Source organism: Camellia sinensis, chromosome 7 (genome assembly GCF_055761805.1).
Source record: "Camellia sinensis isolate YWXY chromosome 7, ASM5576180v1, whole genome shotgun sequence".
Classification (NCBI taxonomy): domain Eukaryota; kingdom Viridiplantae; phylum Streptophyta; class Magnoliopsida; order Ericales; family Theaceae; genus Camellia; species Camellia sinensis.
The window spans coordinates 173,885,790-173,901,949 of NC_138967.1; the positions used below are offsets into that span (position 1 = coordinate 173,885,790).

General features: G+C 38.7%; 1 protein-coding gene across 1 annotated transcript; it reads left to right on the forward strand.

The window, feature by feature from the left end:
- Positions 1-395: 395 nt before the first annotated feature.
- Positions 396-1,827, forward strand: LOC114288322 (ethylene-responsive transcription factor 4). The gene has a single exon (XM_028231816.2). The coding sequence runs from the start codon at positions 815-817 to the stop codon at positions 1,490-1,492; it is 678 nt and encodes a 225-aa protein (XP_028087617.1). The 5' UTR covers positions 396-814; the 3' UTR covers positions 1,493-1,827.
- Positions 1,828-16,160: the final 14,333 nt, after the last annotated feature.

Consider the following 16,160-nt stretch of genomic DNA (forward strand, 5'->3'; position numbering starts at 1 on the left):
ATTAATAAATTTCTATCAACCCAACCCATTAATCGTAGATAAACATAATGGTGACATATTTCTGTTTAGTAGATATTTTACAACCAAAAAATAAAAATATATAATAAAGTTTAGAATAATGCTTGGGACCCCCTTTTGGGGGTCACCCCCTCACCCCCTTTGCCACGTGGCAGGGGGTGATTGGAGGAGCAGGAAAAAAAAGAAAAAGAAAAAGAAAAGGTAACCAATGAGAGAGAGGGGGTCAAAGGGGGTGGGGGAAAAGGGGGATGAATCATTACTCTAAAATTTAACATACATTTGAAAGTACCGTAGACATAATAGACGGGCCACCTCCTTCCGCCATATTATACCCAAAAAAAAAAAAAAAAAAAAACTAATTTAGAGAGGAAATAAAAATAATCCTAACAATTCAGAAGATAAAAGGATACATCAAACTGGTTTAAGGGAGACATTACAATTTAATCTAAATAACAAAAAATTAATCACATAACATTATTCTTCTAACAAATATAAATATAAAGAATTTATAAAATGATTACAAGATGACACACACCATAAAAAATTGACTAATCAAACATTATAATTTTTTATTAAAAATATATTACTAATAAAAAAGAACACGTGACAGTGTTTGATTTGAGGTGCTCACACGTTTTGAGTCATGAACGCTCCGCGATGGAGCGTGGCATCAGGGCCGTTCTTTTACCACTCCCATCTATAAAAACAGCTGTTTCGCCCTTCTTTTATCTTCACAAATTGTCTCTCTTTTCCCCATCAAGCCCTGTCGCGATTCCCCAAACTCAGAACACAAAACATGGCTCCCAGAGATAAAACAGCCACTATAGCCGCCGTCAACGGCAAGGAAACTCGCTACAGAGGCGTGAGGAAGAGGCCGTGGGGACGGTACGCCGCCGAGATCCGAGATCCCGGCAAGAAGAGCCGCGTCTGGCTCGGCACCTTCGACACAGCTGAGGAGGCGGCGCGTGCGTACGATACGGCGGCGAGGGAGTTCCGCGGTGCCAAGGCTAAGACTAACTTCCCTACCCCATCCGAACTTGTTCTCACCGCCGCCGCGGCCAACAACAGCAACAAGATCACCGTCGTCAACACCACTCGGAGCCCTAGTCAGAGCAGTACCGTCGAATCGTCGAGCTACGCACCGCCGATCGCCGCCGTTCCTCTCCCTCCGCCGTCGCTCGATCTAAACCTGTCACATCTCGGCGGTGCCGGAGCACACTTCTCCGGCGTTTTCCCGACGGCGCGTCCGATTTTCTTCTTTGACGCTCTCTCGCGATCCGAGACCTTGAATAACCACCTTAACATGTACAGATTCGACCGGAAGGTCCCGAATTTTCACCCTACCGTCGCCGGAGGTGTCCAGAGCGACTCCGATTCTTCCTCCGTCGTAGATAATAATGACGCTGACCGTAGTCCGTCGAGCAAATTCCTCCACGGTCTCGATCTTAACCTTCCTCCGCCGGAAGATGCCTGATCCACCGGAACCTCCATTTCCGCCGGCAAACTTCCGATCATCGTTCCGTTATAACTTCAATCCTTTTGTTTCCGAATTGAAACAGAAAAACAAAAAGAGGTTTTTTTTTTTCAAGTGAGAATCTAGAGAGAGTCACCCTCACGATCGATCGATGTGCTGATATAAATATTTATGTAAATATACCATAACCAACCTCTCTTTTTTGCAATTGAGAATTTGAAATAAATTTCTCAGACGTTGGTTACGATATCTTTGTTTGTAGTTAGTTTAGATCTGTGCTCTCTCTGTTTCGATTAAACAATTCTATAAAAACACAAACTTAATCATTTCGATTATTATTATTATGCATTTCGTTTCGATTTCACTGTTCTGGTTTGAATAATGACTCTGCGCATTGCGCACAGGAGATAAAGGCGTACGATAGCAAAGGTCCCCCCCACCCAATAGTTGTACGGACAGCGCACTAGGAGGGAGGCTATTATTTTTGCGATTGACTGAGTGAATATATATTTACACGGATCTCGAGGAAAGGGGGGTGATCTGACGGCTGAAAATGAGCATGATAAAGTAGAGGCCCGTGAAGAGTGATTCATGATAATTTTTTGTCTGGTTATTATAATAATAACATTTTTTTGTAAAAATAAAGACGGCACCGCACCGACAAGTGACCGGACCACAAGGGGCCGGTTGTTTTGGGGGCGAGGGAGTGGGGTCCACGAATTATTCTGTTGTTGACGAGATACGTGTCGGTATTCTCTAATATCGTCACGTGTAACTGCACCGTCCGTTTTTGGGGAAACGTCAGTCTTGCCCCCCTAAGTTTAAGCCAAGTTTGAGTAGAAATAAGTTTATATTTTTTATTTTTTTAGTTCACATTAATCAATATTTTTTTTTATTTTTTTTTTATATTTTTTTATAAAAAGTTAAAAAATACACTTATTTTTCTTATAACATTATTAGTAATAAATGTATTACTATTTGAATACTACTTTTTTTTTTCTTAATTTTCTTTTAAAATGATATTTTATTTTTGTAATTTTTACAACAAAAAAAAAAAGAAAAAGAAAAATAAAAAGAAAAAGAAAAGAATGTGACCCTTTTTCTACCTCATTTTGTATAACTTTAAATATTATAAATGCGATAATATTTGTTTGTCAGATTAAGTTTTATTTTAAATGAGATCATGATTATAATGAATTGGGTGATGAAATTATTAGCGTGATGGTCTTAAATTGAAAATATAAAATAAAATGTTATTATTTATATAATAGTGTAGTAATATTAGGGGCGATTTGGAAAATAAGTATATTTTTTGATTTTTTATGAAATATGAGTTAGGTTTGGATTAAGGCCTAGTTTGGGAAAACTAAATAAGTGCATTTTTTGACTTTTTATGAAATATGGGTTAGGTTTGGGTTGGGTTTGAAGTGATGTATTAGAGAGGTGATGTGACTTAAATAAGATGATGTAACTTAAATAGGATAGTGATTTTTTGACTTTTTGTCTTTTTTGTCTCATGCCAAACTTGGCCTAAGTTTGAAGTGATGTAGGAGAGAGTTAATGTAATTTAAATAAGATGATGTGACTTAAATAGAATAGTGATTTTTTAACTTTTTTAATACATGTCAAATAATACTTTAATTTTGTTAAATTTATAAATTTTTGTTACGATTTTTATCACTTGTCACATAATTTTATTATTTTTATAAAGTAAAAGGATAAATTTATCTTTTAATCATAAATTCATGTGATTGAATTCGCAATTGAATGTTAATCCTATCGTGGAGGAACCATGACATTCTTCTAGGTGGGATATATGGAACCACTAGTCTAATCATATCCCCAAACCCCCAATCAACTATGGCGATAGGATTTGATTGGGATTAATGTAATTTATGTACAAATGTAGTGAAAAATAACACCAACTTTAAAGAATGGCACAATAATACTAATGATGATTGTTCAAATATTTTTATTTTATCACCATATATGTGTAAAAAATTGTATAAAAATATATAAAAATTGTAAAAAGATGTAATGTGTATTGAATTTTTAGTAAGTCTAAAGAATAATATTAGGTATGTTGAAAGAAATATTATAAAATATTTTTTTGAATATTTTTCATTCTTTGATTAGTGTATGTGTTTTATTATATGTGTAATTTAATAGTATAAAATTTTCATGATATTTCTTTCATGATACTTAACATTACTTAAGTCAATATACAATCAAATACAAAATAAGACACTTGAATGTAGTCTTTGTATTCCTAACATTAGTAAAAAATAATTTACAAACAAATAAAAAATATTATAAATATTAATAATTAATAATATAAATTTTTTCATTGATGTGTAATTAATTTTTTTCTGAAACAACTGTTTAAAATTGTCCCTTGATAATATTAGGCGCACATAAAATTGAAAAGAAAAATGCAAAATAAAACTTGTGTAGCTCAAATTCATATTGGGTTTTATGATGAACAGTTCCATTTCGTAGCTCGAAACTTTGTGGCCCGACTGTGGCTCGACACCAAAACGACGTCGTTTTGGTGTCTTCTTCTATATTTTTTCTTTTTTCTTTTTTTCCTTTCTTCGCGTTTTTCTGAAGAAGTCCACAAAGACTCAAATTTTTTTCATCTTCATCAATATATCATCACAAATTTTCAGATTATGAGCATCTTCATCAACATCATCACAAATCTGGAAAATCTGAAAAACCACCCACACAAATCAAACCCGCACACACACACACACAACAGCAGCAGCAAAATCACCGACACACGCATACAATTTTTCTGCGTTTTTCTGATGAAGAGGAAGAAGAAAAGGTAGAAGAAGAAGAAAAAAAAAAAGCCGAGAAAACAGATCTGGCCGATCAAAAAAAATATCTGATCTTCCTACCTTCAGATTTGGATCTTCACGAACACATCTTCATCAACAATTTTTTTTTTTTTTAAAAATTCAGATCCAAAAAAAAAAAGAGAGACAGAAAACAGATCTGCCGGTGTGGCAGTCGCCGGTGATGGCGAGGGCAGAGTGGAAGAGGAAGATCAGATCGTGGAAGAGGAAGGAAGATCAGATCGGCTCCGCCCTTTCTCCCTTTCTCTCTCTTTCTTCTCTCCTCTCTCTTTCTCCCTCCTTCCCTCTCTTTCTCTCTTTCTTCTTGCGTTTCTTCTTGCGTTTCACAGATAAAAGAAAAAAAAAAAAATCGAATCAAAGCGGCGACATTTTGATTTCGAGCCATTTTTGAGCCTCGAGGTTTCGAGCTACCAGCCATTTCTCTTATGATGAATTTGATGTGTTAAAATATAATAAGTATAGTATTATTTAATTAATTTTTATGTTCACCTCATAAATTTTTGACTGTCTTTTCACATTTTTGTCAGGTTGGAAAATATAATTTTGACCCTTGAAATTTGCTCAAAAAAATTTAAATTTTTTAACATTTGATTTTATTGTTTAAGTTCTCAAACTTAAATAAGGTATGTGGTCAAAGGTCAAAGTATTTAATCAGATGAGAAAATCTACCATATCTAGATGAGAAAATCTAAGATATCTTTGTGCTTGTTTGGCATGCGAGTTTGGATGAAATTGAAGCTATTTTAATTATAAAAAGTCAAAATAGACATTTTAATTTTAAGTTAAAAATTGTCATAGTTAAATTATAATCATCACATTTTTTTTTTATGAAAGTTAAAAAATTCAAAAAAAGTATCTCAAAGTTAAAAAAGTTAAAAAGTTAATCCACATCACAACGAAGCCAATCTTATTTTAAATTCTAAATTTAGGATGTAATATAATAATTTTGCTCACAAATTGAAGCAAATAATCTAATTATAAAATTGAAAGACATCAATAAAAAAAAACTAAACTTTGACACACAAGATGATAGTGATCTCATTATCAATAATATTTTGGAAATAATATTCCCTCCCTTTTAGTTTCTTATGCTTTATTTTTAATATGAAAAAAATAAGTGGATATAATTAAATCACAATAAATATTCAGAATACTCGCGACAATGGGTTCCACATCATCAATAATGTTTGGGAAATAATGGCCATAACCTTTTACTTACTTCACTTTTTAAGAAAAAAAATGTACATATAATTAATCAAAAAAAAATTCAAGAATATCACAAAATCTAATAATTATGATATATATATACATATATTCAAATCAAGTGCAAAGATTATTAGCATAGTGAAAAATACCAAATTCTTAGCGATCAATCAAACTATATATTTGAATTCAAGTATAAAAATTTCATTCTCCTAATCAAAAATAAAAATATTGTGTATCGTATTTTTTTAGTAATTTGTTGATATTAGATATTTAGGCTTGTATTGTCCTAGTTAAAAAAAGTTAGAAAGTTACTATCTTATTTAAGTCACATCATTTTATTAAGGGCTAGTTTGGCATGTACTAAATAAGCCAAAAAGTCAAAAAGTTACTATCTTATTTAAGTCACATCATCTTATTTAAATCACATCACCTCTCTAACAAATCACATCAAACCCAACCCAAACCCACCAATAAGTCAAAAAGTGTACTTTTTTAGGACATCCCAAACCAACCCTAAGTTATATCATCTCTCTGTCACTATGTTTGGTTTGAATTTTCTGGATTAAGTTTTTTGAAAATTGACTTTTTTAGTTTTTGTATTTTTTTTTTTAGTGAATATTTTTTAAATTTTAAACATTTTTTTTACTTTTTTAGATGCACCTTACTTAGATGTATCTAAAAAATAAAAAATTTGTGAAAAAATATTTTAAAAAATTAATAAATACATAAAAATACAAAAAATGTACTGAATTCTAATATTTTTTTATATTTTTGGTATTTAGTGAATTTTTAAAAGATTTTTTTTACAATTTTTTTACTTTTTAGGTGTATTTATGTTAGGTGTGTCTAAAAAGTAAAAGAATTGCTTAAAATATTAAAAAAATTCAGTAAAAATAAAAAACACGAAAAATAAGAAAATAAAATTTTCTGAAAAGTATTTTAAAAAATTTGAAACCAAGCAAGGTGATACTTATTTAATTTATCTCAAATAATCCTTTTTATTTTTATCGGATAAAAAAATATAATAAATAAAAGTGGAGAAACAAAGGATGGGGGGTCCACGTGTAAAAGTGTTTCCCATTTCTTTGATTGTGAGGATGCGCGGCGGCCGGTTTTAGTGGGACCCAGTCATTTCATGGTCTGTAATCTAATGGACAAGATTGCACACCGCCACTGGAGGAGTATGGTGTGACATCGACATGCAACCAATGGACAGCCTCCAGGCGTCCATTTTCACGTGGGCAGAGCATAGTAGTCGAGTTTCACGACGACTCAAATCGGTGGTGGGGTGGGTAATGCTAGGGACACTAAATTTTCTACCAAACAAATGACCAAATGTCTCACATGGGTGTGGGGTCCGCAATTTTGTGGGCCCCACACCCATGTGAGACATGTGGTCATTTATTTGGTAGAAAATTTGGAACCTCTAGCATTTTCCGTGGTGGGGTTGCTTGTTTGTGTTCCAAAAAGAAGACAGACACATACACTGACACCGAACCCGGCGCGTTATAGCGTCGTCGTGGTTGTCGTCGTCTTGGTCTTCGTGTTGGCTTTTTCTGTGGGACCCACGTGGGAGAAGCGGTATCTTAGATAAATTAATGTGGTAGAGTTGGGTGAGAAGTTACCATTTTAATTTTTAATTATTTTAATAAATTAATTTTTTTTTTAAAAAGATAATCAGCTTGTTTAGTTTCAGTTTTTAGAAAATAATTTTCAAAAAATTCTACTTTTTTATTTTTCGTATTTTAATATTTTCAATGAATTTTTTTAATATTTTAAGCAATTTTTTTTAATTTTTAAAAATACCTAACATAAATATACCTAAAAAGTAAAAAAATTGTGAAAAAACCTTCTAAAAATTCACTAAATACCAAAAATACGAAAAAAAATATGAGAATTCAGTACATTTTTTGTATTTTTATGTATTTATTAATTTTTAAAATATTTTTTCACAATTTTTGTATTTTTTAGATATATCTAAGTAAGGTGTATCTAAAAAAGTAAAAAAATATATTTAAAATTTTAAAAAATTCACTAAAAACAAAAAAACACGAAAATCAAAAAATTCAATTTTTAAAAAACTGAATTCAAAAAATTGAAAACAAACACACTGAATTGTATTTATGGGGATATATTTTCTAAGTACTAACACGTGGCTAAGGTGACGCCGAGGTGTCAGCCGAGGTGTCACATGTCCTGATCGTGACGCCGAGGTTACCTCCGAAGATACCGGAATCCGGGATAAGCGAATAAGGGACAAGAGTCATAGAATAGGAGAGGACTACAGTTTGGGTAAAGATAAGATTCTTAGAGAGTTTATCCCAATCCTACTAGGAGTCCAAGATTAGCAGTAATCCTAAGTCTATTGAAGTTAGGCTTCTATTGGGATTAAGTAAGTGTTGGCTATAAAAGAGAGGCACCCCCATAAGTCTAAGGTATGTCTTTTATGCTCTGTCTAGTGAGTTAAGCACTATTGGTTATCTTTGAGAGATAACTGACTTGATCGTCGGAGTGCCCCCGGATGGACGAACCACCGTCGAAATCTTCTCTTTCTGTTGCAGGTCAATCAGGTGTCATCTATTCTGCCATTGCTCTCTAGCTGAATACTAAGTTGGCAGTGTGGTCGGAAATTGACACACACAATTTGGCGCCGTCTATGAGAAAGAAAAGAGAATAGATGGCTAGTGACGGACAGAAAGATAAGGTTGGGGACGAAACCCCTGCTGGAAGCGGTAAGCACATTGATCCTAATATGGAGGAAGATGGTCGTAATGAGGAGACTCGGAACCAGAATCACGGCAAGAAAGACGTCGACCAGGATGGCGACGTGCCAAAGAAACCAGATCGAAGCGGATACTACAATGAGGACGACCTCCAGGTATGGAAGGATAGATGCCTGCGGAGGGACGAAGAGGTGAAAGAGATGGCAAACAAGTTGACAGACCTGCAATCGGTCGTCAATTTTATGATGCAAAATAACATCATGCAGCCACCATTCCCGCTGCAGGACACGCCGATTCCAGCGGCCAATGCCCAGAAAAGAGGGCAGAAACCAATCCCAATAGCCCCTCAGCACACCAGAAGCGAAAAACACTCTCATCGGCCTTCTAAGGAGGTTGAGCGAGGAGAGTCGAGGAGAGAAGAGTCACGAAGAACACATCGCACTAAAGAAGCAGACCCCAGAGAACATCGGCATGTTCAAAGGTAGGAGCTGTGCTTTGACAAAACTCATGGAGAAAGGTCGAAAAGGGCCCATAACGAAGCCGAGAGTAGTATGCCGAAAAGACTGAAGTCAGGAGATAGCCGAGCTCCTGGGCGGAGCAAAGAAGACTTGAGAGATTACCTCAAGAGGAAACAACAGAATGCAGATGCCGAGGTAACTTCTCTTGTTAAGCCAAGAACACCATTCTCGGTGGAATTGGACAAGTTTGAGGCTCCAAAGAGATTCAGTATGTCAAGGTTCCAAATATACGATGGTAAGTCAGACCCCAACTTCCACGTTGGATTATACCTGAACTCAATGGCATTATATAGTGGGAATCAGCCGCTGCTCTGCAAGGTGTTCCTCTCATCCTTTGGGGAGATTGCATTAGATTGGTTTCACAAACTACCAAAGGGAAGTGTGAAGACCTAGGAAGGCCTGGACGAGATATTTGTGGCCAGGTTCGTGACAAAAAAGCTACAGCCATTAAGGGTGGACGCATTGATGGCTTTAAGAATCAGTAAGGATGAAGGCCTTAGGGCCTATCAAAAAGGTACTATGAGGTGTCCAACCGAATACCCGAGTGCAACCAAGAGTTGGCGGTCGTATCTTTCAAGAACGGCTTGAAAGATGACTGCCCACTACGAAAGTCTTTGGCAAAGACATTGCCAAAAAGCATGGAAGAGCTCATAGCCAGAATCGAGAAGTGTGCCAGAGCCGAGGAAGACACGTCAGGAGCTAAGGAGACAAAGCAAGAAAAAGGTAACGGCTTGCCGAAGCGAGGCCTAACAACGGGACCAACAAACAAGAGATAGGACTGAGGGCTGCACAGGCAGTCACTACTGTGTTCCGGATCCCAATCCACAAAGTCCTGGACAAAATCCGATCCCAGTCTTATTTCAAAGCACCAGTTAGGGTGCTAGGAGAATTTATGGAAAGAAGCCTTGGTAAGCATTGTGCTTACCATAATACAGATGGGCATATGACTCAGGGTTGCAGAGCCCTGAAAGCACACATGGAAGACCTGGTAAGGCAAGGTCATTTAAGGGACCTTGTAGATGAGGCCAGGACAAAGGAAGAACAGGCAAGATTGCCTCAGGCACCAGCAGCTCCACCTCTCCCAGCACAGCAACCACAGATAGGAGGACCTTGGGTAATTAATATAATTCACTCGAAGGTCAACGAAATCGAAATAAGGGGAGAGACCCAGAGGGTAAAACACTTGCAGCACGTGTACCAGGTCGGGGAAAAACAACATTGGGCCGAGGTGTACCAAGGACCAGCAGTGTCCTTTACTGAAGCCGATCTTGAGATGGTCCAACATTCCCACAATGATGCCTTGGTAGTATCCCTCCGGGTCGGGAAGTGCCAAGTGAAGCGTATCTTAATCGACCAAGGTAGCTCTTATGACATCATGTATGTCAGGTGTTACAAGGAGCTTGGCCTTCACCCAGACGATATGGAGCAATCCAATGGCCCAATGGTCTGGTTCAATGGAATGCCGACGTGGCCATTGGGAACAACGAGCTTGGAGGTGCAGGCTGGCACCAGGAAGATAAAGATAGAGTTCACCATAATCGACACGCCCTCCCCTTACAATGCTATCCTGGGAAGGCCATGGTTGCATGCAATGAGGGTTGTTCCCTCAACATTGCATCAACTATTGCGGTTCCCAACAGAGCATGGGATAGAAGAAGTCAGAGGAGATCAGTTGCAGGCAAAGAATTGCTCTATGGCAGCAATGAAATCTACCTGCAGCTGTAGACGCGCCTGTGGGCCTCACTACAGTTCAGACTCAATTTGTGTCACGGTCCTTAATCTGAACCAAAGAGTCCAAATCCGGCAAATCATTTTGAGAAATAGATTTTTGAAAAGAAGTGCCAAACATGGACTGCTTTGCCAGATACAGGGTCGCCACCTAAATATTTTTTATGGGGGAATTTAGGAAACCCTGACTCGGTGCCAAAGGCCACGTGTCCGTCATCACCAAAGTTGCCTCGGCTCGGGAGCTTGGGTACGATTGGGGAAGGTCAGCTATGAGCACCCCCTCTCGCCCGATCCGAAGATCGGCCTCTACTAACCGTGATATCCGTTTTTGAAAACGTTATGTGTTCTTATTCCATTTATTAGCCTAGAATTACTATGTTATGCGCACAGCAAACAAGTATAGACCAAATCGCCTAAATTGGAACAAAACATTGCATGTTCGTTTTGAAGATGGTTTGTTACTCGCAAGTAAGCTAAAATGCAGGTTTTTCCACCCTCGAGTGGGCTTTTAGAAAAGATGGTTTTGCCACTATCTAGTAGGCTTAAAACTCACAGTTTTAATGCATTATTCCAATTTAGGTAATTCAACCTCCATCCACAGGCATTCAAGCAGTTATATCACATAAGCAGCTAGCCTCATGGTAATCATGCTGTTATGGCAACACTCACACGCATGTGGTATGCTAAAGCATAAATGCTTACCTAGTACTCCGTGCCAAAACAAGAACATGTTAGCAATCATGCATGATCCAAGTCCATGTTTAAATGCCTAATGCAACGCATATGGAATGTCACTAGAGTAGGCTCGGCTAGTCTATAAATGACATGTGAAAATGCACAAGTAGCATGTATTCAAGTTAGATTTGAAATACTTATGCAGTTAGTATGATGCGCCGAGCCTGGTGCATGCAATACTGATAAATGAATGCACGCATGCATAGCATAAGGTATGCTAAAGTAAACACGTCCTAATACTAACCATCAAAAGTAGGTAAGTAAAAGGGAGGAAGAAGTGGGGGTTGGAAGACATGCACACACGCACCCACACTTATTACAGATTCGCTCTCGCTCGGAGGGACCGAATGAATAATACAACTTAATTAACCTACAAGCTAATTAAATATTACAGACCGATTAATTAATTAACAAATTAATTAATCTAATGAAAGCACTAAACGGCCTCAGGAAGAGGGCCCAATGCAATGCGCGCTCGGCTCTGCTCGGAAAGTCACTGCCATGCACAAGTTTGCCTCTGCTTTGACTGTTCTGCTTCTCTGAAAATTGCACAACTCCCAAGGTTGCTTCTCTGAGTGTCGTGGGACACTATCGGCTGAGTGAGATCATCACCGGCCATGGAGAATGGTCACCGGCCACAAAATTATGCTCTCGGCCAAACCTGTTTTGCCGGTCGGCACTAAACACTGCCGGCCGGCCAATTCTTCCTGCTGAAACCTGTTTGACAGCAGCAGAGGGCAGGCAAGGCATGGCAATGTATTTCAAGCAAATGTATGCACCAACCACACTCCTTATCATGTTTATGACTCAAAGGAGAATGGGCCTCAATTCTCGGGCCACCAATCACGCATTCCCATGCATGATGGCCTAAGGGACCAAGTATGCATTTTGATTTCAAATGCAATGCACACACACAAACCAAGGCCCAATCCCTATCACTAGATCAAAGGACAAGGCATGCATGCTAGATGGCATGCAACATAGGCATGCAAACTAGTATGCTATATGAACATGGGGGAAGCATGCAAAAAAATGCAATAGAGCTAAGCATGTGTCAACAATGCAAGTAATGAACATGCAAACATTATGCAACCAAAGCATGCAAGCATGTAGCAATGTGATCACATTTGAACAACATACGAAATGTGGACTTAGACCAATATGGACAAGCCTCGGCCATGTCTAAATAGGAAGCCAAAATGCTATGGAATGGAGGCAAATACACACACAAACAATGCATGCAAAAATGGCCCAACGCTTAAGCATTAAAGAACATATTTTAAGCACACTTAAAAGAGGATAATCATGGACAAATGGCATGCACATCAAACTCTGAAAATCATGTTAAGATGATACCAAATCCAACTATCAATGCAAGCAAAGCATGCAACCAAGCCCAAGAACTTAAACTATGGTTAAATAACACATGAAGCAAATGACCAAAGTGGACCAAAACAGTCCTGAATCATGTTAAGGCAAGTCCTAAAAATCACCTAGATGGCATCTAAATGATCTACACATGGAGGCATGCATAAATGCTTAAACATGGAGCAGACAACACCACCTCTTAGAGGCATCAAAGAGGCATCAAAGGCAAGGATATGAGCCTGCTATAAGGACTAAAATAACATGGAAAGTGGTTCCAAACCACTGAAACAATGCAAGTAATGCATGCTAGACACTCACGCAACCAAGGCTAACAAGCCAAAATGCAAGGTGGCTATACTAAGCATGTGATGATCGACCAAAACAACCAAAAATAGAGCTTGAGCATGCTAAAACAAACATGAAAGCTTCACAAAGCTTGGCCAAAATCATGCTAGAATAAGGACCAAAACCTAAAGCATGTTAAGACCTAAACACGGCATTACAAGGCATGTATGCTAAGCAAGCATGGTGTACCAAAACCAACATACAACAATGCTATATTATGACATAATAAGCATGAAAATCAATCAAGGCATGGTCAATACACACTCAAACTATATGCTCCCTCAAGAGGCTAAAAATGGCCCTTTTCAAGGACAACAAGGAGAGGGCTGGCCCTCAAGTTCCTAGGACCTCAAGGCACTATCCTCATCACTGAAATCCCTCAAGATTTCAATGGTAAGGAGGCCCAAACACAATGGTCTCGGAGCTCAACCGAAATGGCACAAAACAAGGGCCAAACAAGCCTTAAGAGGGGTCAAACAACCCTAAAGCTTAAAACACCCTTAACAAACTATTTAGAGCACTCAAAAATAAGACTTTTCTATGTTATATGTTAAGCTCAAAAATAGTTGCAAAGATGGCAAAACAAGCTATGAAAACAAGGCTTAAAAAAGGTAAAAGCTCACCCTTGAAGCACAGCAGCAAATCAGCAACTTTTGGACCAAGAAAAGGCTTCAAATCACCCCAAAAATCAACTTCAAGGACCTCAGCTCAATAAAGGGAGTAGAGAACTAGGTGTTTGTATGCAAAAGTGCAAAGAAAATGCACTTTTGAGCACAAACAAGCCCTAAACCTTAGAGAGAGAGGCAGAAAATGTAGAGAGAGAGAGAGAGAGAGATTTTTTGCTCCTTTTTCTATATCCCCCCCTCTTCCTCTTGTTCCTTTCTCTCCTATGTGAGAGAGCTTGATTGATATAGATATGTATCAATCTGCAGCTCCTCAGAACACCCACGTTCAGGTATGGGCTGGGGTATGGCCTAGAATGACAGCTGCCAGCTGTTTACAGAAATATCTGTTGAAAATCACAATTGGCCGGCTGGCCATCAAAGTGGTCGACCTGCAGTCAAATTGGCTGGCCGGCCATCACATTTGGCCGATGGCAACAAGACACAGCCAGTGGCCTCAAGCCACGGCCGGTGGAGTGTAGGGATGTCCCAAAAGCCATTCCCTGCCCTCTAAAGCAAAAACACAAGTGTTTGGTGCAAAACCAGACACAAAACAGTCGAGTCGAGAGATTCTGAGGCAAGGCGCGTAGCCGAGGCCTCCGGGAACTCAAGACGAACACAAACATAGATGATCACCGAGTGTTCGAGCGGTGACGTCCAAGTTTTAAGGACGGTCAAAAATGGGGTGTCTACAGTTGCCCCTCTTTGACAGAACTCGAAAGTCATAACAATGACGGGAGTGAATGTCAAAGCCCAGAGACGACCCATTTTTGACAAGGCCGAAGACTTAGACAAACATGCAAGGCAAACAAGATATACGCCCGAAGGCAGGGGCAAAATGCAAGACAATGCACAAAGCCGAACATAACCTATGATCATGCAAAGAAAGCTGTAACGAAGCATAACATGCGACAGTTTTAAGCTAGCATATACCAAACTACACTACGATGCAGAAAGGATGTAAGAGAATTATGTAATTCTTGATACGTCTCACTCGGAGAATACAATACCTGCGCGGTTCGTCTGGTTGTACCAGCCTAAAATGAATCGTACATACAATATCATGCCTGGAAATAAAGCAAACTCAACAGGTACAGATATCGTTAGCAATATGCATAACATGCAATCGAAAGTGCGTGACAACGCAAGTTGAGTGGGACGCATAACAATGCTGTGAAAGCACAAACATATGTAAGTAACGAACACGTGACAACGTGCACAATGTGTATGAAGAAATTTGAACACATGTAAGTAAAGCATGCAATTTACGCAAGCAATGTGTATAGAAACTTGAAATTGAACACATATAAGTAAAGCATAACGCAACAATGCATGTCTTGTGATATGCATGACAATGCAAATGATCTTGAATGTGCGACCACGCGTGTCGCTCGAAATGTTTATGAACTCGAATGCGCGACGATGCGCATTGCTTGAAATGCATGATAATGCATGTGAACTTGCCAAAAGTCGTTCGGGCACGACAAACACCGAAGGACTTGTACCTTCAGAGAATTTAAGGTCTCCTAGACCGAGGAGTGCACAAGAAAGTGCGAGTGAAGAGTGAATGCATAAAACAGTGCTAAGAAGATGCACGAAACAGTGCGATGCAACGTACTAACAAGTACAGGTTAGGTGCGCAAGAAAGCGTGATAGAATGCATGCAAAATGCAAGTAAGGTGCACAAAACAGTGCAACGTAATGCACTGACAAATGCTACAAGCATTTTCTATGCAAGATGAGAGAGAGCATGTAATGAAATGCACAAGATAGTGCGATGCGCAAGAGAGCGCGAGTGTAAACTGCACAAAATAGTGCGATGCGCAAGAGAGCGCGAGTGATAAACTGCACAAAACAGTGCGATGCGCGAGAAAACGCGAGTGACAAGCTGCACAAAATAGTGCGATGCGCAAGAAAGCGCGAGTGATTTGAAATACACAAGACAGTGCGATATGCTAAACAGCACGAGTGATAAACTGCACACAATAGTGCGATGCGCAAGAAGCACGAGTGATTTGAAATGCACAAGACAGTGCGATACGCTAAACAACGCGAGTGATTTGAAATGCACCAGAAAGTGCGATATGCTAAACAGCGCGAGTGATAAACTGCACAAAATAGTGCGATGCGCAAGGAAGCGCGAATGATAAACTGCACAAAATAGTGCGATGCGCAAGGAAGCGCGAATGATAAACTGCACAAAATAGTGCGATGCGCAAGAAAGCGCGAGTGATTTGAAATGCACAAGAAAGTGCGATACGCTAAACAGTGCGATTGATTTTGAAATGCACAAGACAGTGCGATATGCTAAACAGTGCGATTGATTTTGAAATACACAAGACAGTGCGATATGCTAAACAGCGCGAGTGATTTGAAATGCACAAGACAGTGTGATACGCTAAACAACGCGAGTGATTTGAAATGCACAAGACAGTGCGATACGCTAAACAGCGCGATTGATATGCAATGCACAAAATAGTGCGAGTGAGATACAACCACAAGATGCACAAGACAGTGCTAGT

Coding starts and splice junctions, on each gene's coding strand:
- LOC114288322 (XM_028231816.2), top strand. CDS start 815: ATGGCTCCCAGAGATAAAACAGCCACTATAGCCGCCGTCAACGGCAAG.